Genomic DNA, 27,671 nt, shown 5'->3' on the forward strand with positions numbered 1-27,671 from the left:
CTGCAGTCTACTGAGGAGACAGACAGCAAACAAATAAGTTATGTTAGTTGGTAATCAGTACTATAGAGAAAAATAAAGGGATAAAGGGGAATGTGAAGTGCTGACTGGGATAGAGAGGGTTGCAATCCTAGATGGGGTGGTCAGAGAGATCCTCACTGAGAAAGTGACATCTGAGTAAGGGGCTGAATGGGATGAGGGAACATGTCTCATTTAGGTCTTGGGTAAGAAACTTAAAGCAGAGGGAAGAGTAAGTGCAAAAGTCCTGAGGCAGAAGAGGGTCTGGGCATTTTGGGAATGGTAATAAGGCCCACATGACTGGCTCAGCACACACAAAGGAGAGGGGAGATGAGTAGAGTGGATATATGTCTGATTTGCCCAGGACTGTTCTGGTATGTGTTTATTGCCCTGGCATAATTACCAATATGCCTCTTTTCATTATCAAAAGTATCCTGGTTTGGATGATAAATTACATGATCACACTAGAGATGCAGTTAATGTAAGTAGAAGTAATAGAAGAGGGATGGAATGGGATAAGTAGGATCTTGTACACCATTATAATGCCTTTAATTTTTACCATGAGATGAGGTGTCTTGGAGAGGTTGAGAAGAGAAGTGACATGACTTGCATTTTAACAGGATCTCTTAGGGCCATTAGGTTGGGAGCAGATTGAAGGAGGGCAAGGGCCAATGTTGGGAGATAAATAGGAAAGGACTGCAATGAGCCAGATGCTTATCAACAGCGGTTTAGATCAGGGTGGCAGCTAAAGAGATATCTGGGTACCTTTAAAAGATAGAGCCAAGAGGAAGTGCTGATGGACAGATGTGAGGTGGGGTATAGAAGAGAGGGAAGGATCAAGATGACACTAAGAATTTTCACATGAAAGGAAGGATTGCGTTGGCGCATACAAGCCTTGTCTTCAAGATGCCTTTGCAGAGCAAGCCCGGGTACACCGTACTTGGCCTACACGTTCATTTGGGATGGTCCAGATGGGCTCCTTGGGAAGATTATGGGAGCCACACGCTGCCCATGTCAAAATTCTGTACGGCCGCAAAATCTGCTCCAAGAGCCTCTTTCTTCCTCTGAATGTCCATTGAGATCTCTCCTTCCTCTGATACCCCAGAGGTTTTTTTTCTCCATTTGGAAAGAGTTTCCTCTCCCCCACTGCATTTAGCCACTGCTTTAATACTTTCTAGTGAATGTCTACTCCACATTAGGTCCTGCAGGCTTAGCAACGAACAATTTCAAGGAGTCTGCCCCTGAGTGGAAAGTAGGAAGATGACACTACACACGTCTGCTAGACGGTAGAGATGACAATGAACCTCCCCACCATCCAGGGAGGACAGCTGTGAATAGGATGTGCTTCATTATTTGCACACATCCCACCACCAACTTACTGTGTGATAAAAATAATTGTGTTACACATAACAGAAAATTGATCATCTTAACTATTTGTAAGTGCACAGTTCAGTAATGTTAAATAATCCCCCATGTCGTGCAACCAATCCCCAGCACCCTTTTCTTCTTGCAAAACTGTCCCCATTAAGCTGCTGCCTGCTCCCCTCTCCAGCCCACCCTCACCAGTCTATGTTTCTAGGAGTCAGATTACCCTAGGTACCTCATAAAACCGGAATAATGCATTATTCGTCTTTTTGTGACTGGCTTATTTCACTGGACACATTTTCCTTCTTTTTCACTTTGGCCATCATCATTCAAGGTCCCTCTTGGGCCTCGTTGGTGCACAACTATGTGAGTCCTGAGCCCAACTATGTTTGATACCAGCAACTTTCTTCCCATCTCTCAGCCTGTCTCCTTATCTGAAAATAAGGACAATGACAGTGACAATCTCCTAGGGTTGTTATAAGGATTAAGTAAATTAATCCCCTGCAAAACACAGTAAACTCAGTGAGGGAAGGAAGAAAGGATTTTATATGATTCTTGATTCAAGAACAAGCTCCGAAAGTTAATCAGTTGCGATGGGGACTGGGTAGAGGGTGTGTGTGTGTGTGTGTGTGTGTGTGTGTGTGTGTGTGTGTGTAAACCAGTGCCAGACAAAAAGTTAATATCCTCACCACTCAAACACAATTCTAGCAATTGGCATTCTTTAGTGTTGCTGATAATTACTAATAAGTCTCCCCAGCTTACATTTATTTTTTATTTCCAATTTTATTTTTATTTTTTTAAATTTATTTTTTCTTTCCTAAATTGAACGCAAACCATATTAGTCTAAATGATAAGATTGACCTGAGCATCTTACACAATAGGGGCTTGTCCCTGGACAGTGACTGTGACCAATTTTTAATAACAGAGGACACTCTTAAACTGAGCAAGACTGGTTGGGGCGATGATGGAATATGGTGGGAGAGGCAAGCACAGAGAGAGGAAGAATGCTTTGCCATGGCTCTGAGCCCATCGGTGGAAGTGGTTTGGGTGTGCCGATGAAACACAGAAGTGCAGGGAGGGAAGGATCAGCCAGCTCTTTGGCCACGTGGGCTGTGGGCCACAGCATAGGCTATGAATGCCTTGCCTCCCAGCAGGTACCCTGCAGTCTATGGGACATTGGTGCAGTCTGCTGGCCCTTCTCTTACCTGAGCAGGGCTGGTGTGCATGAAGCACCTTCTTGAAGTCTAGCAGGTAGAAAACTCCTACAAAAGGAGTAGACCAGGATTTAGGAACTGGGGCAGACACTCTCCCTCAACATCTTCCTTAGCCTGTACAGGAAGGATCATGGTTGAAAATAAGCAGGAAAGGGCTTTTTCAAATATTCTCTTAAAATGGAGGCAGAAACAAACATGGGGCAAAATTATAGGAAGTCTGATGAGAAACTCTTTCTCTTAGGAGAGAAACTGCCTGTCATATCTACGCAGTTATTTGGGGGCGCTTTCCTAATTTGAGTGATTTTAGGAAGGAAGGAGCAAACACTACCTGGAAGGTTGAGATGGTGTTTCAGGTTGACTGGATCCTGCTGCCAGCCAAGCTCAGAGATGAGAAAAGGCCCAGGACTGTCAAGGAAGCAGGTCGGAGTGGAAGGAGGGCAAGAGTCAGTGTCAGGAAACTCAAGTTCTACTGGAAATCCAGGTCAGTGACGCCACCTGTGGAAAGTCATACTTAGTACTCTGGAGCAGTCAGCGTCCCTCTGCCCTCATGAGGATCAATGATGTTACCGACTTAGTTGATTACCTGTAGTTCTTCTCCAGTGGATAGTGAACTAGCTTTTTGAGGGCAGGGATGCTTTTCTCATTGGTACAACGTCTTTCGAGTGAGTATCAGCTTTTGCTGCATAAAAACTCCCACACTTTATGGCTTAAAACCACATTTATTATTTCTCACAATTCTGTGGATCATCTGGACAATCCTTATCATCTGGATCAGCTTGGCTGGGGCTGGGTGTAGTCTAGGAGGCTTCCCTCGTGTGTCTTGAAGTTGGCAGGCAGGTTGATCTGAAGGATGGGTTCAACTGGGATGATTCGCTTCTGTTCCATATGGCCTCTCATCCCTCAGTAGGCTAGCTCAGTCTTCTTCACCTGACGGTCGTGGCTCCATAGCTCAGTGAGAAATGTGAGCCTGGATGCACAAGCAACCAACGTCCCATTGGCCCCAATAAGTCATGAGGGCAAGACCAGATTTGAGGAGTAGAGACATAGATTTCACCTCTTGATAAGAGGAGCTGCAAAGTCACATTGTCAGGAGGAATTTATGGCCATTTTTGCAATCTACTCTAAGATCCTTGAACTGTGCTTGGCACACAGTAGGTAAAATGCTTGTTGCAAGAATTAAGAGGTAAATAATGTCAGATACTGTAATGGTATTGTCTGCCCCTCCCCCCCCCCCCGCCCCACTGGCACATTTACTCCTCCTCCTATCTACTGTTGATATCTTCAAACTGGGCCAAAACTTTACCCAGTGGTTTAGAAAGTTTATTGCCCTTGACTTAAATATGATGGCTCCTTTCTGAGAGTTACAGTTCACATTGGACCTTTTTTCCCTATCTATTTTGTCATAGGAGTTGTGTATACCTTGTTGGATTATAGGTTACTTCCCCTAGTCTATGTTCTTTGAATAGATCTGGAAAAGGAGAAACCATTTGTCTACCAGATCAGGGTCAGCCTCAGCCAGGGCATCTCTTTCTGCCAGTTGCTGTCACTTGGTTTCCCCCTGGTGGCCTCTTCTTGTATAGCGCCACTCAAGGTACAAAATCCACCTTGTGAATTGCCAAGTTGGATGAATCAGGAGCCTTCCATGGGAGACTCTTAACTTAAAGGGAAAGCTAGAGATGGAAAGAAAAGTAATAAAAACAAATTTGTAAATTACCATCTAGACCCTGTAACTGATGAGTCCTTGCTTGCTTCACTATGACTTGGCCCAGAAAAAAGATAATGAGGCAAAACAAAGATAAAGCGTACAAAAGATATCCATGTCAGTAAAAGTCAGGTGCTGGTGGGTAAGGAGCAGTGCCATTCTCACTGAATAAAAATGGTGGAGTTGGAAAAGGGGAGGGGTTGTCCTGAGAGGATCAGCTCGTCCAGGGCCTGGTAGGTCCCCACCACAAAGCCCACGAATCCCAGGATGCTGATCAGGGCGTCCTTGGCGATGGTGAGGGGGCTCATGCCCTCCGAGTAGTAGGTGGTGATCTCCAGGAGGGGCGGAATGATGAGGGCCAGTGCACTGCTGCTCATGGAGCCCACCAGGGAGAGGACCAGGTCCAGGCGGGGGATGAGGATGGCCAAGGTGCCTGTGGGAGATGATATGGGATACATGGATCTTTGGGACTTAGTCAAGCTTTTTTATTTATTTATTTATTTTTTTTAAAGAATCCTTTTCTTAGAACATAAACCAGTTGTTTCTCATATTTAGTTACATAAGGAAAACACTGGAAGTCCTATAATACTGCAACTACATTCACTAGAGGCTATGCATTAAAACTTTGGTGTATCTCCTAATAATTTTTCCAAAATATGCGTTCATATTGTTGAGAAGAGAAATCTTCCCTCTGCCTACTTAGGTTTAAGGATGGGGCGGGGGACAGCAGGGCCTGGGGATTTACTGACAGCAGACAAAATGAACAGGACAAAAGACAGAATTTGATTGGGGCTAGGGAGCCTTCAGAGGAGTTAGCTCCCAGAACAGCCCAAGACAGGGGATCACACGCCCATTTCATAAGTGGAAAGGAAGGGGCAAAAAGAGCATACGTAAGGACAAGTGGAAGTTAATGATGGTTCAGAGAGTTTATTTAGGGAATTACTCAGTCTGTGATGATGGTTAGTCTCCTTTCTGACCAAATTATTCAGGCTGTACCTTGTCAGAAGGTCCTGCTTAATTCAGCAAAGGAAGTTCAGATAAAGATTTACTTTTCCCCTCCCTGTAGATGCTGTTGGTTCAAATGTTTTTAGCTTAAAATAATTTTAATGCCACTGAGGTGCCCTTCAAATATCCACATTATTCAATAATGAGTAAAGGTCAGTTGGTATGCAACTCTTGGGTTTTGGCTCATGCTGTGGTCTTGGGATTGTGGGATCCAGCCCCGCATTGGCCTCCCTGTTCAACAGGAATCTGCTTGTGCCTCTCCCTCTGATACCCACCCCCCACACTCTCTCTCTCTCTCTCTCTCTCTCAAGTAAATAAATAAAATCTTATTTATTTATTTATTTAAAGATTTTATTTATTTGAAAACAGAGATCACAAGTAGGCAGAGAGGCAGGCAGAGAGAGCGGGGGAAGCAGGCTCCCCACTGAGCAGAGAGCCCAATGCGGGGCTTGATCCCAGGACCCTGGGATCATGACCTGAGCTGAAGGCAGAGGCTTTAACCCACTGAGCCACCCAGGCGCCCCATAAATAAAATCTTTTTTAAAAAGACAACTATTAAGCTCTTACTTAATAAATATCATTAAATAACAGTGCTGGGAAGTGTCTCCTCTGCTTGGGACACATCAACGTACAGAAGATATAAAAATTAAAAAGCTTTGGTAGAGTTAACATTTTAATAATTAACGACTATATGCACTTCTTGCAAATGACTAGAACATGAAATTATAGGAGAAATGGGTCTTCAGCTGGAACAAGATTTCAGGGTCTCATTAAAAAAATGTCTTCTCCAGGTTTTACATATATGTCAAGAAAACAACAAACATCAAAAGCTAACGATTTTGAAATTATCTATTTTTTTAGTGAGATGTTTTATAGGCCTGGGCTTCCACATCTTTTTACTTGACTTGTTGGAAGACTTTCACCAAGAAAGCTCCAGAGCCTCTCCCAGGCTTCCCGGGGAGGAGGAGTGTAGTGTATCAGAATCAAAACAGGTCTGAAAGGCAGGATTCTGGCATCCTCTTGTGTAGCCTTGGGTTAGGTCCCTACCTCCTCTTCAACTTGTTCCCTCCTCTGCAAAATGGGGATAAATGCTACCTATCCTTTCAGATGTTATGGTTCATACTGCAATTGGTGTTCAAATTTTAAACTCATTTATATGCTCCAACATAACTGAGTTGATATAAAGCACTGAGTTAATATTAAGCAATATAATATCATATAATAAAAAAGTTACAGAAAAGTTATCTGTATTATTACTTCAATTTATTTCCTCAATTGTCCAGATTGGGGCAATGCATGCAGAAGTTGTAAACTTCAGGAACTATTATCTTCATATTTAGGACAAATGCCTTAATCTCTCCAGAGTTGCTAAGGTTCTGAATGGCAGTATCCCTGTTTACTGGGGTAAACTGGGAACAAATCATTTCAAAGAAAGAAAACTGGTGTCCATTGAACGGTATTGGTTGGTCTAGCGCAGCAAGAAGCAAGAATCTCCCTGAGGAGGATTCTTAGGATTGCAATTAAAAGGAACTTTAGGGACAGCTGGGGAATGCCACGCTCTGTACGGGAATCTCTATCATCTCCATCACCCCTGCTGAAATACTTGTCGACATGGGGCGGGCGCCCTGGATCATGGGGCCTGGGGCATAAGGAGGACTGTGAGGGGGTGAGCGGGGCCAGCTGAAGCCCAGGGGGCAAGTCCCGCTCGCTGCTGCCAGTGGGGACTGTGATCCTCGGCTTGCTGAACCATTTTAATTTTTCCCCCCACAAAACGTTAGAATCTGGATTTGTATGTGAGATCTCGGACATTTTAAATGTCGGCACAAGTTTATACAACACTTGGAGGCTCGAAAACCCACTTCTGCTGTTAGATTAGACTCACTGGCCACTGACCTGTCAGGGGAAGGGTGCTGACTCCAGACTTAGCTGATGTGGGTTCAAATCCAATTCTGGCACTTCTTGGCCAATTACTTATGGCTCTCTGCTTCAGTTTTCTCATTTGTAAAGGAAAGTTTATCATAGTCCTACCTCCTAAGAGTTCCTGCAGGGCCAAACAAAATACTATGAAATTTGGCCTAAAAAAATGTGTACCTACCGTGGCTGGCACACGGTAGGTATTTAATACATAATCCGGTCTTATCATTATGATTATTGTTCAGACTCCTGTGTCACTCCCTCAGGCTGGACACCTGTGAATCCGACTAATTAGGTACAGAGAAGAATCAGGTTGTCCCCGAGGCTTACATGAGTTACTACTTGTGAAGCTTTAGTGCGGTCCTCGAGATACAATTAGTGCTCAATCATCACTGGTTATCAGGACTACGCTTCGCCACCTGGCAGATTCCTGACAGCCTCAGGAAAAAGAGCAACATTTTGCCTGGCCTTGTACTCACCTGTCAGGCAGACCATGGCGAGGCGGATAGAAAAGTCCAAAGGCAGTGCCCAGCGCTTTGACACCTGGGAGGTGGCAAAGGGGATGATGATTTCTGCAGGGACGTAGAACTGCAGGGCATAGGTACACAGGATCCCAATGATATACAGCAGCTTCACCGACTGGTACAGCCTGCAGGACAAACCAGAGCAATGCCCCCTGAGGCCACCACATTCAGGTACCCAGCCTCCTTGGAACATTAACCTCTGACTGCAGGATCGTCCCTTGGGATCCAGGTTCCTTGTCTGAAAATGATGGGCAGGGGACTTCCCAGAGCCAAGAAGAAGTCATGGCAGAGCATGCGGGGAAAACAGAGTGAAGCGTGACAGATTTGAATGGCGACAGAGGGTCATCTCTAAAGAGAGAGAATCTTGAGCATGGCTACGTGTAACACCTTCATAAACCACTTATCACTTGATGGTCAGTTTTAGATTTGAGAAACTAGAGGCTCAGGCCTGCTGCCTTGCCCAGGGAGACACAAGTGGTAAATAGTGAAGACCAAAAAACTGGGTCTAAAGCACGTCCATGCCTTGTGATCTAATGTCAGTCCTTAGCAATTCTCTGGATTCCCCCAAAGCCCTTGGCACAGAACAGGCCCTCAGCTCATGCTTCTAGTAGGTGGAGAGAACTCAGTCCTTAGGGGAAGAAGCAGGTCTACAATCGGATGCGTGGGGGATGGGAGGTAAAAGGAGAGGCACGGTTCCTTGCGGGCCTTGGACTAGGAGCAGAGACAGGGTGTGATAGGGGGAGGGGGTTGAGTTTTATAGAAGCCTTTTTTGACCTCTGGAAAAAGGACTTTTTCCTTTATTCCACTAAGGTGGTAGCTGTGTCTCACATGTTCAGTGAATCTCAATGTGTGTATGTGGGGGGGGGGGTGCTGGGGAACATTTCCTTAGGAAGATTAACTTCCACATTCCTGAGTTTCTTGCTCCCTGATTTTCTTGCTTCCTGAGTCCTGCTCCCTGAAACACCACTTTACTCCATTTCCATCTGTCCCATCTTTTGAGGTATACTGCACGCCCAACTTAATTCCCATGGCACCTCTGCTTTATAGATGAAGACACAGAGGGTCAGAGAGGTTCACTAAATCATCCATGACCACAACCGAGGAGGTGGTGCAGCGAGGACGTGGGCCCATGAGTGACAGGGTTGTCCTTGTCTGGCTGGAGTTGTCTTGTTGCACAAAAACATTCTCATTCTGATGGATTTCTTTCCTCAAAAGTCCCCAAAGCCCCTTTGTTGCTCTGGAGGCCTCCTGGATCTGTTCTATTTGTATATATACACCATCGCTCCCCCACTGTCCCTGGATCATGAGCTGGGAAAGGTAGTGAAAATCAAGATCCTAGTCTACTCAGACAGCACCCACCATGCCCGTGTGTGCCTAGATTGGTATCTGCACCTAACTGGCAGGCAGTAAATGCTTCATGAATGATAATTTATCACCTTGGGGAAGGAGCCCCATTTAGGCAAATTAAACCTCCAAGTAACCCCTAAAAAGACATCCTGTAATTAATGACACACCTCAGTGTGGGAGACAGTGTTGCATGATGCAATACGGGCCATGTGTCTATTTAGATATGGTACTGCTGAAGTCTGGGTCCGCTAACCGTTGCATGAATTGGGTGCATTTGAACATAGAGTTTTTCCGGTGGTCTTCCCAAGCTAGTTCTCATCTCACTACTTGTTTTACTACTTTTTCATCTTATCTACTCTAACTTGGAGGATGTGCACCCTTGGCTTTGGCAAAGCAAGGCTTATTGCCCAGACCTTAGGAAATGTAATCGGAGATGAGTGTTGCTACCCACCAACTCCTCTCTCTGCCTCTTGTTCTCCCTGAGGGCAGAACTCTCTGCCCTTAGGCGGAGGCCTTCTCTCCTTAGGCGACCAAAAACTGTCACTTCTCTCTCCTCCTAAATTAAGTCCTTCTTCATACTAAGCCATCAAGGCCTCACTCAACATGGCAGGCTATTGAAGGAAGAGCTCCTCGGACAAAGAGACCAGAGCCAGGGTTCTAATGACAGTTCTGTTTCTCACTGTGGAGGCCCTCTAAACCTTAGTTTGCCATCTGTGAAGGGGAGAAGGGGGCAGTCACCCACACATTCCCAGCCAGCCCTGAATCCCCACCACTTGGAGGCCTGTGAAGTTACCAGCAGTTGGGTAGGTTAAGGGTTATGCTGGCCTTGATGTCCTCTCCAAACCGCAGGTAGCCCAGAGAGCCGATGCCAATGTACAGGGCAGTGATGATGGACATTCCCAGAGACAGGATGGCTGGGAAGCGGCGGGCATCCTTCATCTTGTTTTCCAGGGGCAGAACCTACAGAAGGATCATAGGGTAAAAAGAGAGAAGGAGAAAGAGGAACACGAACAAAAGAAAGGCATGCCACTTCTGGGTATATCACAAAAGAACTGGAAGCAGGGACTTGATTAGATATCTGTACAACTATCATAGCAGCATCGTTTACAATAGCCAAAAGGCAGAAGCAACCCAAGTGTCCACTGATAGATAAATGGATAAGCAAAGATGGTATGTACATATAGTAGATACGATGCAGCCTTAAAAGAGAAGGCACTTCTGACCCATGCCATAACATGGATAAACCTTGAGGCCATGACGCTGAGTGAAATAAGCCAGTCACAAAATGACACATACTGCCTGATCCCATTTACGGAGGTATCTGAAGTTGTCATATTCAGAGAGCCAAGAAGTAGTATGGTGGTTTCCAGGGCCTCACGGAAGGGCAAATGAACAGTCACTGTTCAGTGGGTACAGAGTTCCAGTTGTGCAAGGCCAAAAGATGGATGGTGTTGATGGCTGCACAATGTTGTGAATGTACTTAACGTGACAGAACTGCATGCTTAAAAATGGTAAAGATGGGGGCGCCTGAGTGGCTCAGTGGGTTAAGCCTCTGCCTTCGGCTCAGGTCGTGATCTCAGGGTCCTGGGATCGAGCCCCGCATCGGGCTCTCTGCTCAACGGGGAGCCTGCTTCCTCCTCTCTCTCTGCCTGCCTCTCTGCCTACTTGTGATCTGTCAAATAAATAAATAAAAAAAAAAATGGTAAAGATGGTAAATTTTATGTTCGGTATATTTTACCACAATAAATGAGAAAAAAGGGAAGGAAAGAAGGAAGGGTGGGTGTCCCAAGATGAGCCCAGCACCTTCAGAGCTGGGAGGGCCCTCCTTCAGGTTGTGCAGACCAAGGAGCTCAGCCCCTGAGGCAGCCTGATCTGGCCAGCAGATGCATTTTGTTTGGCCAGCATAGCCTTTTAGACAATTGAAGGTGACTGTCTTTGGGCACACCATTCTTGCCCCATTTACCAGGCCCACCTCTCCTCTTCACATGGACATAGTATCTGGTTTCTTCACTCACATTGCCTTCTAAAGGCATCTGAGTTTGAGACTTCCAATTCTAGTGCATTCGCTGCTTTCTGTTCAGATGGGAAGGCTGTGACTCAGGTTACACAGCGAACTGTGGCAGAGCTGGGACTGGAGGTTCCTGGTTCCCTAGCAGGACACTTCCCTACACACCCTGTTCTCGGGATCCTCCTTCTCCAGATGCATTCCTGGCCCTCAGAGATCCAAGCTGAGACGGACTGCCTGGAGCCTGCTGGACATCCCAAGGTCACTTCTGTTTTTGGAGCCAACCTTCTGGCCTCTCATCCCATAAATTCCTCCTTTGGTGTCTATCGGCTGATGGCCCTCCTCCACCCCGTCCTTCTCCTTGATCAGGCCATGGACTCAAGCACACCTTGCATGCAGCATTAGGCTGATCTGTGCCTCGGTTTCTTTATCTGAAAACTCACCTACTGGAATTTTTTTGAGATTTATATGAGCACCATAATGGCATACAGTAACGGCTTAGTAAATGTCAACTGTTCTTATTTTTTAATACTGGGAAGACTACATCTCTATGAAGATGGTACTTGTATAATTCTTATTTTACAGGTGAGGGAAACAAGACTGCCCCAAGATGAAGTAACTTGCTCCAAGTTACTCAGCTCTAAAGTTGCAGAGTGAGGGTGCAGACTGGGGGTGCCTTCGGAAGTTCAAGTACTTGCTTCTCCCCAATCTCCAGCATTGTATTTATTACTCAGTAGGACCTGGGCATCTACTCCCCTGTACTGTTAACTCCTTTTTTGTCCTAGAGGCATCTCAACCCCATACAAATGGAAAACGCTTGAGGGGAATGCCAGGTCAAAGTCATCACTGTGCCTTTCCACTTCCTCCCAGATTGAGGGAAGCCTCCTAGTAGCAGCCAGTGCTCGGGAAAACGTCTGGGGAAATCACATGGAAAGTGAATGATCCAACCAGAGCTTTCCCACCCTGCCATACATTTTCACTGCATAAATTCTCCAGGCTTAAAATTACCTTTTTTACTCAGTAGCTGGCTTTCTCCTTCTCTCCTCCTGCAATCAATCAAATTGATAAATGGCCATTTACATAAAGTGCTAAGGTCCCTGGACTGGGAGTAAGGAACCCCTGGATTTAGCCACAGATGCAGCTGTTCCCAGCTGGTGCCCTGGCTCAAGTCCTTTTCCCCTTTAGGGCTCAGCCTCTTCTGAAAAGTTTGGAGACTAGGCTAGAAGATTTTTAGAGCTAATGTGAACTCTGATGCTAATCATCATTAGCACATAGTAGGTGTTAAATGCTTACTGAACAGTTACTACCATCATTTCGTGGGGAATTAGAGTTCAGAGAATAACCCATGGCCAAAGTAAGATTCCAGCATATTCTGCTTCCAAAGGCATTTGCTCAACTACTGCTCTCTGCTTTTTTGCGACTAGTATCCAGTTCTAAATATAAAGTGCCTCCACTTCCATTAAGATGGTGTAGGCACGTTCCACCATAGCTCTCTTACTGATTAGAAGTTCTGGGCAGAATACATAAAACAACTATCCACAGACTCTAAAAGTATATGACAGCACATGCTTTGATCAAAACCAGTAAAAATGACCATTATGGTACTGGGCTTCTTGGTATTTTTTCTTTCTGTATCTCCCAATTTAGACTCAAAAGGACCTCAAATCCTAGAATCCTATGTAGTGGATGGAAACAGAAAAAAGTTCAAGAGAAACCCTCTTTCTGGCCAGAAGACATAGAACAGAGGTCCCTGGGGGACAGACACTATGAGGGGGGCCCCTACTTTTTTGTTTCCTTTTTTGCTCTCAAGATCACATTCCCAAGGCAAGTCCCAGTCACAAAGCAGCATCCTGGTGTATCAGTGATTCTGGTGGTCACACAGGCACCTAAAAATCTGACACAAATTTTTCTCTTTGAGCAAAAGAACTAGTAGGAAAGGGGGCTTTGGGAGTCCAGAGAATATGGGGAATAAATCAGCTCTGCTACATGATTTATAAGGTCCAATGCAAAAAGACTTTTCATTTTCATTTGTCAAAAATCAAGAATTTCAAGATGATGAAGGCAGAGCATTAAAAACCATGTGTAGGATCCTTCCAAAGACAGGTCCCTAAGTGACTGCATAGGTTGCATGTCTATGAAACAGTCCCTGGGAGGAATTGCTGTTCAATCATTCATTCATTCATTTACTCATTTTTATTTAAGTTTTTCCCTCTGTCTTTCAGTGCTTAACCCCAGTCAGACTCCATCACAGGATGTGCATAGCACTACAGGGAGGCTATAATTCTGGCTTTCTAGCCAGAGAACCAGAAAAAGAAGCCCCTGGAAGCTGGTGACTATGTAAGAAAACATGGGTAGGATGTTGCTGGAGAAAGTGATCCCCTAAATCTGTAAGTGAAGTCCTGGGCTCTGCCTGAAGTTGTGAATGTGTGGGAGTGATGTGAAGCATCAAAACATTGTTCAAAGAAATGAAAGAAGACCAAATAAATGGAAGACATTCCATGTTCATGGATTGAAAGACAATACTGTTAAGGTTTTTACAAAGATACAAAGGCAATACAATGGAAAACGGACAGTCTTTCTACAGAGGATGCTGGAACAATTGGGTATTCTGTTAAAAAAAAAGAACTTCAACATACAAGCAACTTTATCAAAAATTAACTCAGAATGGATCATAGATCTAAATGGACAATGAAAAACATAAAATACTTAGAAGAAAATACAGGAGAAAATCTTTGTGAACTTGGTTTAGGTAAAATGTTTTGAGATAAAACCCTGAAAGTAGGATCCATAAAATGAAAATTTTGACGTACTGGACTTCATCAGATTTAAAATTTTGCTCTATGAAAGGCACTGAGAATGAAAAGAGAAGTTACAGACTGCAGAAAATATTTGCAATTATATATCCAATAAAGGACTTGGATTTGTAATATATAAAGAATTCTTAAAACTCAAAAGCTCCATTTTTTTAAAAGTTTGCATAAGATTGAAACAGATACTTGCCTGAAGAAGATATATAGAGGACAAGCCCACAAAGTGAAACTCAAGATTATTGGTCATCAATAAAATGCAAATTAAATCGCAAGCAAACACAACTTTGAACCTATTAGAATGGCAGAAGAAAAAAGTGCTGACAGGACTATAAGAACTAGCAAGGACGCAGAGCAGCTGGAATGCTCACCCATGCCGGTGGGAAAGCCAAATGGTACAGCCGTTATGAAAACCTGTGTGGCATTTGTTATAAAGTTAAACCATATTCATTAATATGTGACTAGCAAACCTACTGCTAGAGAAATGAAAAGTTATCTTCACATGATATCCTGTGCATAAACGCTTGCTTATAGCAGCATTACGCATGGTTGTCAAAAACTAGAAACAACCTCACTGTTCTTCAGCAGGTGAACTCGTAAACAAATCATGGTGTTGTCTATACAGCGGCAGCTCAGTAATAGAAAGCAGGGAGTTACTGATGCATGCAACAACCCAGGTGATCTTACGTGCAGTCTCAAAAGGTTAAGTACTGCGTGATGCCTGGTATAGGACATTCTGGAAAAGACAGAACAACAGAGACAGAAAACAAAGTGGTTGCCAGGGGTTAGTGGGAGGTGAGGAGCTGACTACAATGGGACGGCATGAGGAAGTTTCCAGTGGTGAGGGAGCTGTTCTGTGTCCTGAATGTGGCACATCTGTGACTCTATGCATTTCCCAAACTTACAGAAATGTACACACTCCCCCCACCAAACTGAATTGTAGCACATGCAAATTAAAAGTAAAAAAATTACATACACAGCACTACCCTTCAAGTATGGAAACATAAACTATATAATAATCCATTGTAAATATACAGTACTTCCCAGCTTAAAACTGTTTTTGTTTGTTTCATTGGATCCTGTAAATTATCTACCTCTATTTGTCTTGAGTTTAAAAGATTAGGAAACACATGTTGGTTGGAAGATAAATGTTTAATAGATGTATTGGGACAAGAGGTTACTTTCTCCTGTGTGCACACAGAAACCCAGAAACTGAGAGTTCCCAGCTCCTATTCAGAGGGCCACCCAAAGGATTATCCCAATTCAAAGCTTACCACACCAATGCTTTCAAATGAAAAAATAGCTGTTCCAAAAAAGAGAGGGTAGGTCTTCCAACTTGCTACCAGTGGCAACTGGCTGGGGTCTGGAATTTCCTACAGGAGAGAGAAATGTAGTAAGACCTTACCTCTCAAAGCATATTTTGGTTCATTTAAGAGGGGGAATATTCTGAGAGTAGACCCAAATTAAAAAAAAAAAAAAAAGTAATGTCAAGAAATTTGACATCAAACACGTACACCACCAAAGAGTCAGAGGACAGAAACATTGAGGTATTGTCGAAGTACTGAAGGGTCAGTACCTCATGGGGGGAGTATGGTTACCAGAATCCTCCAAGAGAAAATTTAATGCACCACAGGCTGGTACCAGCCTGCAGTGCCCATGGACACTAGAAATGTACCAGTGGTTACAGGTGACAGAAACTGCTATGAGTATAGTTAGTGATATTCTCAGGAGCCCACAGTAATTAGTCAGATGTGAAAGTCCCCTTTTCTTCAATGAGTTATAAATTAAAGGGAAAGAAACTGTGTGGAATAAATATGTCATGCACCCTGTGACCTGAATGGGACAATAATTACAGAGCCATTTCTCTAACTAGGCAACTTCAAGAATGGTCCAAAAATGAATTGAAGGTAGCTATCTTGTTAGGAAATTCAATTTTGTAGAATTTATTGATTTACCTTAAGGAAGATAGGACCTATTTGTAGTTATCCTAAAATATGACTAATTTGTTTTTTGTGTTTTTTTTTTTTTTACTAAATTCCATGGACAAGATAACTTTTTCTTGAGACTTCTGAAAGATAAATCTTTCAGATTTATCCAGATATCTGGATGATATGAGAGATATGCTAAGGGCCTTCTGGGTTTAAATTTCTATGTAGTCTTGTCCAGTAAATAAACAATAGAAAGGATAGAAAAGTGGGAAATGGAGGGAAAATCAATATCCACAACTCAAACTTGAAGGCTTTGTAATTTGCATTGTGATAGATTTGCTTGTGGTCTTCTGAGACCATGCCTCTGTGACTAAGTATTTTTCTTTTTCTCTTGAGTTCCTGTGGGTAATTTTGGTACCTGGAATGGTAGCCTAGAGGATGTAAGACCATAGGTAATTCGCTAAGTTTCAGCTTTAGTAGGAGATCATGCTTTTCATTTGCCTTTTGCTGCTATCCAACCATTACAGGAATGGTCTGTGGTTCACCAATCAAGATGTTTCCCTTGCAAAGCAAAATTTTTTTCAAAGGCCAGAATTCAACAAGGATTGGAACAGCAACATAAAAGAGGACCTATCCAGAAGAATGAGATTGCACAGAGACATCTTTGTGGAAAGAATGGTACAATGGTACGAGACTCAAGAGTGAGGTTCACGCCTATCCTCAGGGTTGGCCCTAGGTAGGTATCAGTCTATTATTGATAAAAGGTTCTGCCCGCTGGAGGAGTCAGGTCCACTAACCTGGACAATATACTGGGTAATGATGATCAAGCTGACCAGCATGCTGATGTTGGCCAACATGGAGAAGACGGTCAAGACCCTGAGGTTCCGGATGAGGACCAGCAGCACCAGAAAGGGCAGGAAGGAGAGCATGTAGAGTCGAGAGTCCATGGTGGGCGTCAGAATCACTGTCTCATTGTAATGGCAGCTGTTGGTGGTCCCATTAACTGCTTCCACTATCTGAGGAAGGAACAGGAAGAGGGAAGAGGGAAGAGTCAATACATCTACTGGCCACGTGATTAGCTTAGTGCCTGGCCCATAACCAAACTCCCTCACACAAAGCAAGTCTCACATGCCAGGGCCTCACAATGAGTTAGAGTTTCTTTTGCTTATAACCAAAAACCCATCACTTACTGTTTCTTAATCAGAGTAATACTGGCATTTGAGCGAGAGAATTACTCCTTATGAGGACTGGACCATTATCTGCAGGACATTTAGCATCCACCCAGTAAAAGCTATTTGCATCCCCCAATCATTGTGACAAACAAGAAACAGCCCCCTGCACACAGTACAAACAACCCCCTGAAGTCAGGGGGTATGGGGGAGGAGAGGGATGGTCCTACCCTAGTTTAGAATCAACCTGGCTTAATGGGTACCGTCTTACCATGCAAGCAATATTGCAGAGCATTGCAGAACAATTAGAGACTAGAATTAGGCAAGAAGAAGATGTAAAAACAATGATGATCTCAGTACGCATTGGTAGCCAAAGTGATGTCTTGGAATATATTCATCTATGCATTTTCTATACCATATCACAAATTACATGTTTTACTCATCTTTTTTTTTTTTTTTTACAAGACCACAATCACAGCTTATGCTCTTATTTTGAAATCTCCTTTTCACTTAAGAACACACAAACATGGTTACTTAGATGAACCATTAAGTCTTATTTTTTTCTAATTCCTCACCTTCTGGTTCCTTTCAATAGGAAAAGTACTTGAAACATTAGCAGGCATTCATGGCCCTCCATCATGGGCCCCATTCAAGTCTCCCAAAGTCCACACCTTCCTACAACCAATTTTATGGCCTCTCCTGAGCAGGGCTGTACATTCCTGCCTCCAGGTGTTCACTCCTCCCTCCCTCACTGCCACCCCTACTCCTCAAACCTGTCCTTCAACACCCTGCTTGGTGGTACCTCTGTGAAGGAGCCTTCCCTTGTTGCAATGGTCTTTCCTGCCCCCGCATATTTTTCCCCTTAAGTTCACCGTGAAGCGGCCCTGTCTTCAGAGCATTGTTGGTGGTGTCCTGACCCAGCACCAAAATATATTGAGAGCTAGCTTGTTTGTTTTAGAACACATCCTACTTAGTCTGCAAACTCTTGGAGAGAATGCTTGCCCTGTATCTAGACAGATGATAATGTTTGGCTGATAGCAGAGTGATTTCCAAGTGGCAGTGTGGCGACATGTTTTAAGAGCCTTCAAGCAATCAAACTATTTGATCCAGTAATTTTACTTTAAGGAGTATATTGCAAATAAATAAAGGGGTGTACAAAACCTTCCACAGATTATAGCAGAAAAACAAAGGGAAACAAATAAAATATCCAATGAGAGAAGACTACGTTCTGGCCAATCTGTGTGATGAAATATTATGAAACTGGTAAAAATTACATTAAAAAAACATAAGGACAAAAATAGGTAAGCACATTAAAAAATGCTAACTAGTTAATACTACCTTAAAACAATAACCACGAGTGGTTGAATTAATAATTTTCTTTCTTTTTCTTCCTTCCTCCCTTTCTTCTTACTTTTTTTTTTTTAAAGTAGACTTGATGCCCATTGTGGAGCCCAACAGAGAGCTTGAACTCACGACCCTGAGATGAAGGCATGAGCTGAGGTCAAGAGTCAGATGTTTACCCAACTGAGCCACCCAGGTGCCCCAATTTTGTTTCATTTTGAAAAGTAATATAGCATAGTGTTCAAGAACTTGAGCTCTGATGTTGAAAGGCCTGGATTTTTAACCTTGGCCTGTGGTCTTCTACACCTTATAGAGTTTATAGTTTCAGTTTTCTCATCAACAAAATAGGAATAACCACAGTACCTACCATGAAAAGGCCCCAGAGAGAACTAAATGGGGGAAAGCCGACATAATACTTCCCGTTTCTGACATAGAATAGCAGTTAACCTTGAATGCATGCGATTTTGTTCCTTCTGCCTAATTTCTTTACATTTCTAAATTTCTGGTATTATAATAAACAAACAAACAAAAAGAGCCCTAAAGAATAATTTCTTTTTTAAACTCACTAATTGACTAAAGATGGCCTTTGTTATTACCCACCATATTTTGCTTAAATCCCTACAAGATAACTTCTGGGCTAGATCAAAACAACTTCCTGGAGACAACAACTGTTAAACCAGAGGTTAAGCAGCTAAAGGTAGATAAAGATGGTCCAAAGATGAGGGATCATCCCAAAAGAGCCAGATCAGTCTCAGGAGAGTTAGGGATGATTAAGCTCCAAGGCAGGACAACTGACAAAATTCTAGGTTTCTACCAGCTAGTGTTAGACACCGGCTTTGAGAACAGGCCCAAGATACTGGAAAGAGTAAACACTTGAAAAACAGATCAGTGAACTGGGGAAGTCTGGATTCCTTCATAACATCTAGTTTAACTTCCTTTGTTGTACTCATGAGGACATCAGGAGCCCAAAAGAAGAAGCCATATTTGCTGAACAACTCACAGAGGACCCTCTTTTTCCACGTCCTTTCCCCTTCTGCCTTCTCTGGAACACTCTACCTGTTTTAAATTATCAGCCAGAAACACAATGTACACACAGCAGAAGCCCAGCTGGGTGACTATAAGGAAGAAGCTCACGATATTCCTGGAAGAGAGGAGAAAGAAAACATGTTATAAAAGGAGAGTTGGTCTGTCGTTTCTAGTTCTGTCCCCAGGGGTTGGTGACCTTGTACCAGCACCCTCGCTTCTGCTAACGCAGTCAACAATGGGCTGTAAGAAGGGAGGTAACAATCATTCCTTTTAAAAAAAGTGTTTCTCAACCACCCTCACACTCCCAGCTCAGCAAGTGGGGAAATTCTTCATAGTTGGGAGCCTCCCCCAACACCTGGCTCTGTGGCATTCCTCATAATTGATACTAATTGATGTATAGAAACAAGCAAATCATTTTTTTAAAATTTAATTTTATTTTTTATAAACGTATATTTTTATCCCCAGGGGTACAGGTCTGTGAATCGCCAGGTTTACACACTTCACAGCACTCACCATAGCATATACGCTCCCCAATGTCCATAACCCCACCCCCCTTTCCAACCCCCCTCCCCCCATCAACCCTCAGTTTGTTTTGTGAGATTAAGAGTCACTTATGGTTTGTCTCCCTCCCAATCCCATCTTGTTTCATTTACTCTTCTCCTACCAAGCACACCATTTTTATTAGCTATCATTAACATGCAATTTTTTCTACCATGCGCCAGACGCCATATTAGGCTCTGAGGGAAACACAAATAACACATGGTCCCCTCACTGAGTGGTTCATAGATCAGTGACCAAAAAAGAATTGGTACTCAGGGCCACGGTGAAAAGGACAGTTTATCCTAATTACAGAGCAGATAGCCTTCATAGAAAAACCAATACCTGAGCAGGAGTCCCTTGGGAAGGGGAAGAAAGAGAGAAATTTTAAAAAAAGACTGAGGAGGAGGGGTGGAGAGGAAGGATTGAGGAAAGCACTTCAGCAGAGGGAGAAGGTAGATTTCTCTGGTTGTGGGGAATCCACTGGAGGGGCTAGACTCAAGATAGGTAGACCGCGTAGCAGATTCTTATAATAACAGAGGTGTCCAGCAGCCTGGACAAAGACATGGTTATTAGGAGGAGAGAATTAAAGCAATTTAAGAGGTACTAGGGAGCTAAAACTTACAGAACTTGGTGACCACTAACCTCTGGCGGAAAGGGAAGGGAAATGTTCAGAGTTTCCTGATAGGCTTTGGCTAGGACAACGAAATGAACGGGAAAGAAGGAACAGGTTTGGGGGGAAGAGGAAGAAGTGACACATTCAGTATCTGAATTGTTGAGCCTAAGGCTCCTACGGTTCAGGAGATGACTACATATGAGGGTCTGGAACTATTGATTTGTCAGTAATGGATAAAGCCCTAAGAAGGCAGGTCAGTGTTGGGGAGTGCACAGAGGGAGGAGGTGAGAAGCTGGTGTCCCAAACCCTAGAGAACACCAGTATTTAAAGGTAAGACAGGAACAAAGGAGCCTGTAATGAAAGCCAAGGGCTGGCCAGAGAGGTAAGTGGGAAACTAGGGGTGAGGGAAGGGTTTAATAGAAGCCAAGGGAGGAGAAAACATCTGATGAAGAGAATGTTTAATTGTACCCACACTGTTGAGAGGTTCTCTAAGTTGAAGAAGGGGCAACAAGGAGGTCTTTTAGGACGTAGGCAGAAAGAACTTCAACAGAAGTCTAAGGACAGAAAAGCCAGGTGACCCACGGAAGGGGTGTGAACCAGACGGATGGAAGTAAGGTCAGAATGTGTGCTGTTCTTTCACGGAGCTAAGTGTGAGCTTCAGTCTTAATGGTGCCCATTCTGCTCATCATTGTAGACCCATCGTCACAACCCATCTGGACACACTGCGGGGACTCAATAGCTCTCTGTTGAATAAGCAGCTGCTGAATAGGAGATTGGGTGGTGGCTACAGGATGGTATGAAGTCCAGGAAACTTTATGAGTTTGTTTCACTATTTTTTAAGATGGAGACACGTGAATGCATTTAAATGTTGATTGGAAGAGCCCATAGATCCAAAGAAAAGTTCAAGTTATAGGAGAGGAGATGATTAGGGGAGCCAGGTCCCTAAGAAGAGCAGGAAGAGCTGCTTTATATGTCCAACGATGGGTAGAAGGATTTGAGGGGTAAGTGACAGACAGAGCCTCTTCTTGGGTCACACACTGGAAAAATTCTGGTCATCGTCCCAAAGCCTTCTGAGTCTGCTCAGAGGCTGAATTTATTGATTCAGGATGTGAACGGGCTTTGGGCCAAGAGCGGTGCCAGGGCCACCATGCTCTGCAGACTACATTTCGTGAGAGGGTGCAGAGCAGGGCTGGAATGTTTTAGAGTATCACAATTCAAGAGAGACTTTGACCTAGATTGTACTCAGAAAAGAGCATGTGGACAGAGTGGGCACAGGCCTGAAAACAAAGACAAAAGTGCAGATTTAGTCGCAAGTACCGAACATGGAGGGGGTTGATTATTCTGTGTCAGTCCCGAAAGCAAAGGGTGGGAGTTGCTGGAGGAGGACGTCCGCTCAGCAAAGGATCCTTAACATGTTTGTTTGTCTGTTTGTTTTTAACACTTTTCTTCTTACTACAAATTCTCTCCCTAAGGGATGTCTTCTGCGCCCTGGCTTTGTGCTGATGACTTCAGTTCTGTATGTCCTACGTGAAGACAGGTTCAAACTGTACATATCCCTACCCGTTTGACATCTCCACTGGAACCTAAAACTCAACTTGCCTAAACTTAAAGTCATCAGAAATCTGAGTCAACCCTGACTTTCCTTTTTCCCACAGTCCTGGGATCCAAAGCATAACCCAAATTCACTTTTCTCCACCCCCACTGCTACCAGCTTGGTCCCAGCTGTCATTGTTATCTCCCTGGACGTTGCCAATAGCCCCCTCATGGATCTGACCTGTTGCTCACTTATAATGTATTCTCCTAACAGAAGACAGATAGATGTTTAAACAATGCAAATGTGATCATTTGACTGATTAAAACCTTCCAGTGGCTTCTTCATGGTATTAAAGAAAAGAACAAAAGCCTTTAAGAAGGTCTACAATGTAGAGTTTGCTTGGAACCCTGGATCCTTCTTTAGCCTCATCTCATTGACTCTGCCCTCAAGCTCCCTTTGTTCTATACCTTGAAACTGTCACACATTCCATCTAGCTTCAGACCTTCACGCTCTGCTCTTTCATCTTCTGGGAAGGCAATCCAGGCTCCTGCCCACTTTAACGTAGGTAATTGTTTATCCTTAAGAATTCCTTCCTTCAGGGCTCATCTCAACTGTTCCCTCCTAGGAAGCCCACATGAGCCCACACACATTGCCTTATCTGCTCAGTAACAACTAGTATTTCCTTCCTTCATCACACTCATCCTAGTGGTTATGAAGTGACTGTCTCCTAACCTGTGTGATGCTTGTCTTTCCCACTGGATAATGGGTTCTGGGGTAGCAAAGCCTGTTTGCCTTGCTCCCCACAGTATTCCCAGGGCCTGTACACAGCCTAACAGGATAAGCATAGTTTAATAAAGAAGTGAATAATACTAAAGCTGAAAAAAAAAAAAAAAGGAAAGTATACAAGGTGGAGTCCTGGATTAGGAAGATTTCCAGTGAACCCCTTCCATGTGGAAAGCCCGACATTCTGTGCCACGTGAGCCAGCTTTCCAGGGAAGAAGGCATCCCTGACAGCCATATTTCCTCCTCCTCTAGCTCACTCCACTTCAGGCAGAGCAAGAACAAGGTACCTTCCCCAGTGGGCATGGGTCCGGAGCCAGGCGCTGGGGCTGGCTTCCAGTCCGTGCATCACCGTGTCACCATAGTCCATGAAGGGCTTGTTAAGCCTGTAGGAGAAAGTGCATATAGAGTTACCAAGAGGGTGTTTAACCCCAGATCCTGTATTAAAAGGTCTGGAGACACACAGGAAGGCAGGACCCAGCTGGAGGAGAAAGAACACTGAGGCAGAGACCCAAGTTCTAGTTCAGACTTAGACACCTGGCAGTATTTCCTGGGTGGCTAGTTTTCCTTACCTGTCAAGCGGGGTGGTTCCCCCAGAACCAGGGTAATAAAGCACACCTCGTGTGGGTACAGCAGTTTTTCTATCCAGGATCCCAATGGATTCTCATCACAATTCTGAGGCAGGGTTAGGCATGGATCGTTTATGCCCAATTTACAGACGAGCCAAGCAGATAATCCCAGTGGCCTGATTGAGATCACCTAATGAGTCATGTGGCAGAGCCTCACCTTAGGTCTCTGACCCAAATGCTTTTCTCTTTTTCTTAGCCTTGTTAGAAGAAAGAAGTAAACTCTTGTTTTATGTAGGATGTTTCTGGGACATCCCTGAGAACCCAGGACCAAAGCAATTGACATGAGGATGCTGTTTTCCTTACCTGTGGCAGAAGTGCTGGGCACACCTGACCAGGATGTGCATGCAGTGGCAGGCGGTGAAGCCCATGGCCAGCAAACTGAGCGGACCCATCTGAGGGAAGGGGGAGCCAAGGGAAAGGGGAGAAGAGAAGGGAATGGATTTAGGAAGAACTTTGCAAGGATAGATTTGGTAGGGCAGATACCATTTGGCACTCAAGGAACTTTCTAGCAAACTGGTTTGGAAGTCCTTTTTGGCAGCAATAACGGTGTTTTCAAATATAATCTCAAGTAGTACTCCAATAAAATACATAAAGCAATTACAATGGGTGTTGTAGTGTGCGTGGGGGACTCAGGATTCTGACCCTTAGTGACCTCAGAGGTGTCTACGCGTCCTAGTGCTACATAAGGCACAATCAGAAACTCGTCCTTGTCAAACTCCTGCATTCTCCAAGGGAGAAAACTGAGCCCCAAAGAAGGGACAAATGACTCACCAGGGCCACTCCAATTCTGTGACAGAGCCAGAACTCAAATCCTGGCTGATGTCTAGACTCCGGGTCTGGACCAAGCTGCCTCTGAGGAAGACTGCTTCTTGCAACCCATTATAAACTCTGAGAGCCTCTCCTCCCACTTATTTCCCCTTCCAACCCTGTCATGCTGGCCCTACCTGCAGTACCCCCTCTTACCAGGATGCCTGCATTCTTCACAGCCAGTGGTAGTCCCAGGATCCCTGTACCCATGTTGCCTTTCACCAGGTGAACCAAGGTCTGGAAGGCTCTAAAGGAGAGGAAAGAGACATGAGGGTGTAGGTGTGTGAAAGTGAGGAGGTCCAACAGGCATTCCCTCATGACATGCCAACACCTGAGTTCAGCTGGATAGGTGGGCTCCTGGCCATCTCTCTGTCCCCATGGCCTTGATTGGCACATCTGGGTCTCCTATAGGGTGACCAACCGTCTCAGTTTGCCTGTCATGGTTTTAGCGGCTAACACTCAACATATGCCATGATAATATTTACTATATAATAGGTACTATGCTAAGTACTTAACCCGTATTACCTCATTTAATTCTCTTGTCAAGCCTAGGAAGTACATTATTATCCTTATTTTGCTGATGAGGAAACTGAGGCATAGAGATTTTTTTTAATGACATGTCCAGAGACACACAGGGGAGTCAGGATTTGAACTCAGAAATGCCTCCGCATCCCTGTTCTTCACCCTGCTTCTACTGGACCACCTCCCGGAAATAGGCCCAGAGAGACACATAAACGGAAAAATCCCATTTTGTAATGAAGGAAATGGAAGCTCAGAAAGGGGATGGCCCAAGGTCATAAAACTAGTAGCTGAGACAGGATTGAACTCAGAGAAAAGGGAAAGGGGCCAGCAGCAAAGAGACTTCATGGTGACTTCTGAATTAAATAGGACCCCAGATGGGGTCTGTTGAGACAAGGTCACTTGAGGATTGGGCTCAGGCCAAGACCTCAAACTGGGGAAAGCCATGTCTCCTCCCACCCCAATCAAAAACAAAAATAAAAACTCCGATCCCCTCTTTAAGACAGATGGGAAAGTGGTCTGAAGGGCACCTTTAAGGATAAGTTCCAGGGAGGTACGCTCTGTGTTGATGAATTACGGAACAACCTGTTACTATACCTCTTTGTACCTGGACAAGGTTGGACCAAGTTGAGTGTTGGGTTTATATCCACAACTTCAGAAACATTGGAAATTCCCTGGAAGAGGCTTTCAGCGAGGACACTATAAAGGGCACCAGAGGTATTCTGGAAGGAGCCTGGTCTCTGAGGTTGGATGAACGAGGGATTAAATTCCAAGGCCACTACTTAACTGGCTGTGTCATCTTGGCCAACAGGTCTACTTTGCTGAGCCTCTGTAAATGTTGGGAGGAATGATATTTTGAAAGAATTGCCCCCAACCACCCTTATCTTTGTGTTAATCCCTAGATCCTCTGGCTTTCTGAGCATCTGCCCACGGATTTGTTACGGGTTAAAGAGAACAATTGAGGGAGAATGTGGGTGGAGAGTGCTGTGCCCTTCTCTCCCCCAGTGGGAGTCAGCATCGCTGACCCAGCGCTTGTGCCCTACGGGCCCTCCAATAATGGGCTTGTTTTGCAACAGGGAAAGGGTCAACAGGTCGCTTTAGAAATTTCTAAGCAAAGGACTTAAGAAATCAGAATTTAACTTTGGGCCACGCAGATGACTTAGGAACTTAGGGTGGTGAGCTGGGCAGAGCACTGGGCTGGGAGGCAGGGCACTGGTGTTCTAGCCCCAAGTCCTTTGGTGACCTTGGACTTTCAAGCAGCCAGCTTTTAAGGATCCTGTGTTTGGGGGCTTTATGTGCAAGTCACATTTGCAGCCATCCTGGGAGGAGTAACTGTCATTTCACAGAGGAGAAACTGGGGCAGAGAGTTCTGTCACTTGCTTGAGCTGGTTAGCAGCTAAGGGGGCATCTGAAACCGCGTGAGCTGACCTGAGTTCCACACTTGCCCGACATGTTTCTCTTCTGCTCCAAACCGTGAGGGCCCCTCTAGTTCTCTCATGCTTTACTGTCTTTGATCCTGAAGTAGCTGAAATTGCCACCAAACCACGTGGTCAGTTTAGGACACAAGAGCTGGTTGGTTCCCCCAAGGCCTCTGATTGAGAAATATCCCTGCTCTGCTGTGGATGGCCCAAGGCCTGGAGAGTTCATTCTCAGTGTCAGGAATTCACAGCCCCCAGGACTAGCCCCTGGGGGTAAATGAACCCTGTTGGTGCCGTCTAGAGGCTAACAATGGAAGGGGGTTTTGCCTGCCCTTTTGGTAACTTCTCCCTGCTTGCCGCACACCCCCTCCCAACAGGCGTAATTCCCACAGGCGGTCTCTTTAAATTCGCACTGCCACCCCTTTACCCCTGTTTTGCATATGGGGGGCTCGAGGCTGGGGGAAGGGAAGGTACAGAATCACTAGTTGAGCGCAGGTGTTCTTTCTACTATACCAGTGCTGTCAACATTTTCTTCTTAAAGCAGCAGCACTCTCCAGCAGGCCACCCACCCACATTTCCTAAGGGGACTGGCCACTCGGCTTGGGCGGTGGAGGCGCCCCTTCCTAAACTCCTTCTGCAGACCCTTCCTGGTCATGGTTTGCAAGCCTCTCCACCCCCCCACACACACCGCAGAGAGGTAGAAGAAAGTCTTCCATATCCTGTGCTTTCGATGTCCTCACAACTTAAACAGAGGCCAAAGTAGAAGTCGGAGTGACAGGAGGAAAGAGTTAGACAGGAGTCGTTGCCTGGTTGTCAGTGAGGCCGCGGTTTTAAACTCAGAACTAATCTCCTTGGAGAAAGTTAGGGATTCTGCCAATGGTCAGGACTGACTGGGAGCAAAGCTGACTTAGGGCCAGCACTGGATTCTAGCTCCCATCCTGCCAATGACCCAGCGCATGGCCTGCGGTAACTGGGACTTAGTGTCCCCACACTATGGAGTGTGGGACCATGAGAGCCTAGGGCTTTCTGAGTCCCTGCTCCTGCCCCTGTAACCTCTCACCTTGACTCAGTCTCTGCCTGTACTTTTTTTGACCTTGGTTTTCCCATCTGCATAATGGGCTGGGCGTCAGACACAGCTGCGCTAGGGTTTTTGTCAATGCAAGCTTGGAGGCTCAGAGGCAGAAATGGGAGGTGGCAGAAAAAAGCACTCACGTTATGCCCTTGGTCTTCTTTAAGCCTGGTGACTCGGAAGGACGTCCATCCCAGAAACTGGAGTCTTTGCTCTGTAGCTTCTTGGCACTTTTGCGAGGGGACCTGAGGTCCAGTTTGAGGTCAACAGTGCCCTGGGGACCCCCGGCACTCTTCGTCACAGGCATGATTGCTTCGGAGAGAGGGCTCTGGGTGTGGAGGAGGACTGCTCTGCAAGCAGGAAGGTGTCCGTCAGGTGCAAACCCCAGCTCAGCGGCTGT

At 44.8% G+C, this 27,671-nt stretch overlaps 1 protein-coding gene across 1 annotated transcript; it reads right to left on the reverse strand.

Moving 5' to 3' along the window:
* Positions 1–3,831: 3,831 nt before the first annotated feature.
* On the reverse strand, positions 3,832–27,671 carry SLC36A2 (solute carrier family 36 member 2). The gene is made up of 10 exons (XM_032851598.1): positions 27,415–27,671; positions 24,422–24,512; positions 23,762–23,850; positions 23,120–23,215; positions 19,393–19,477; positions 16,624–16,842; positions 15,173–15,271; positions 9,880–10,046; positions 7,695–7,864; positions 3,832–4,729 (listed from the first exon to the last, which is right to left on the reverse strand). The coding sequence occupies exons 1-10, from the start codon at positions 27,576–27,578 to the stop codon at positions 4,458–4,460; spliced, it is 1,452 nt and encodes a 483-aa protein (XP_032707489.1). The 5' UTR covers positions 27,579–27,671; the 3' UTR covers positions 3,832–4,457.

This window comes from Lontra canadensis, unplaced genomic scaffold, assembly GCF_010015895.1.
Source record: "Lontra canadensis isolate GAN:19392208 unplaced genomic scaffold, GSC_riverotter_1.0 scaffold5, whole genome shotgun sequence".
Lineage (NCBI taxonomy): Eukaryota > Metazoa > Chordata > Mammalia > Carnivora > Mustelidae > Lontra > Lontra canadensis.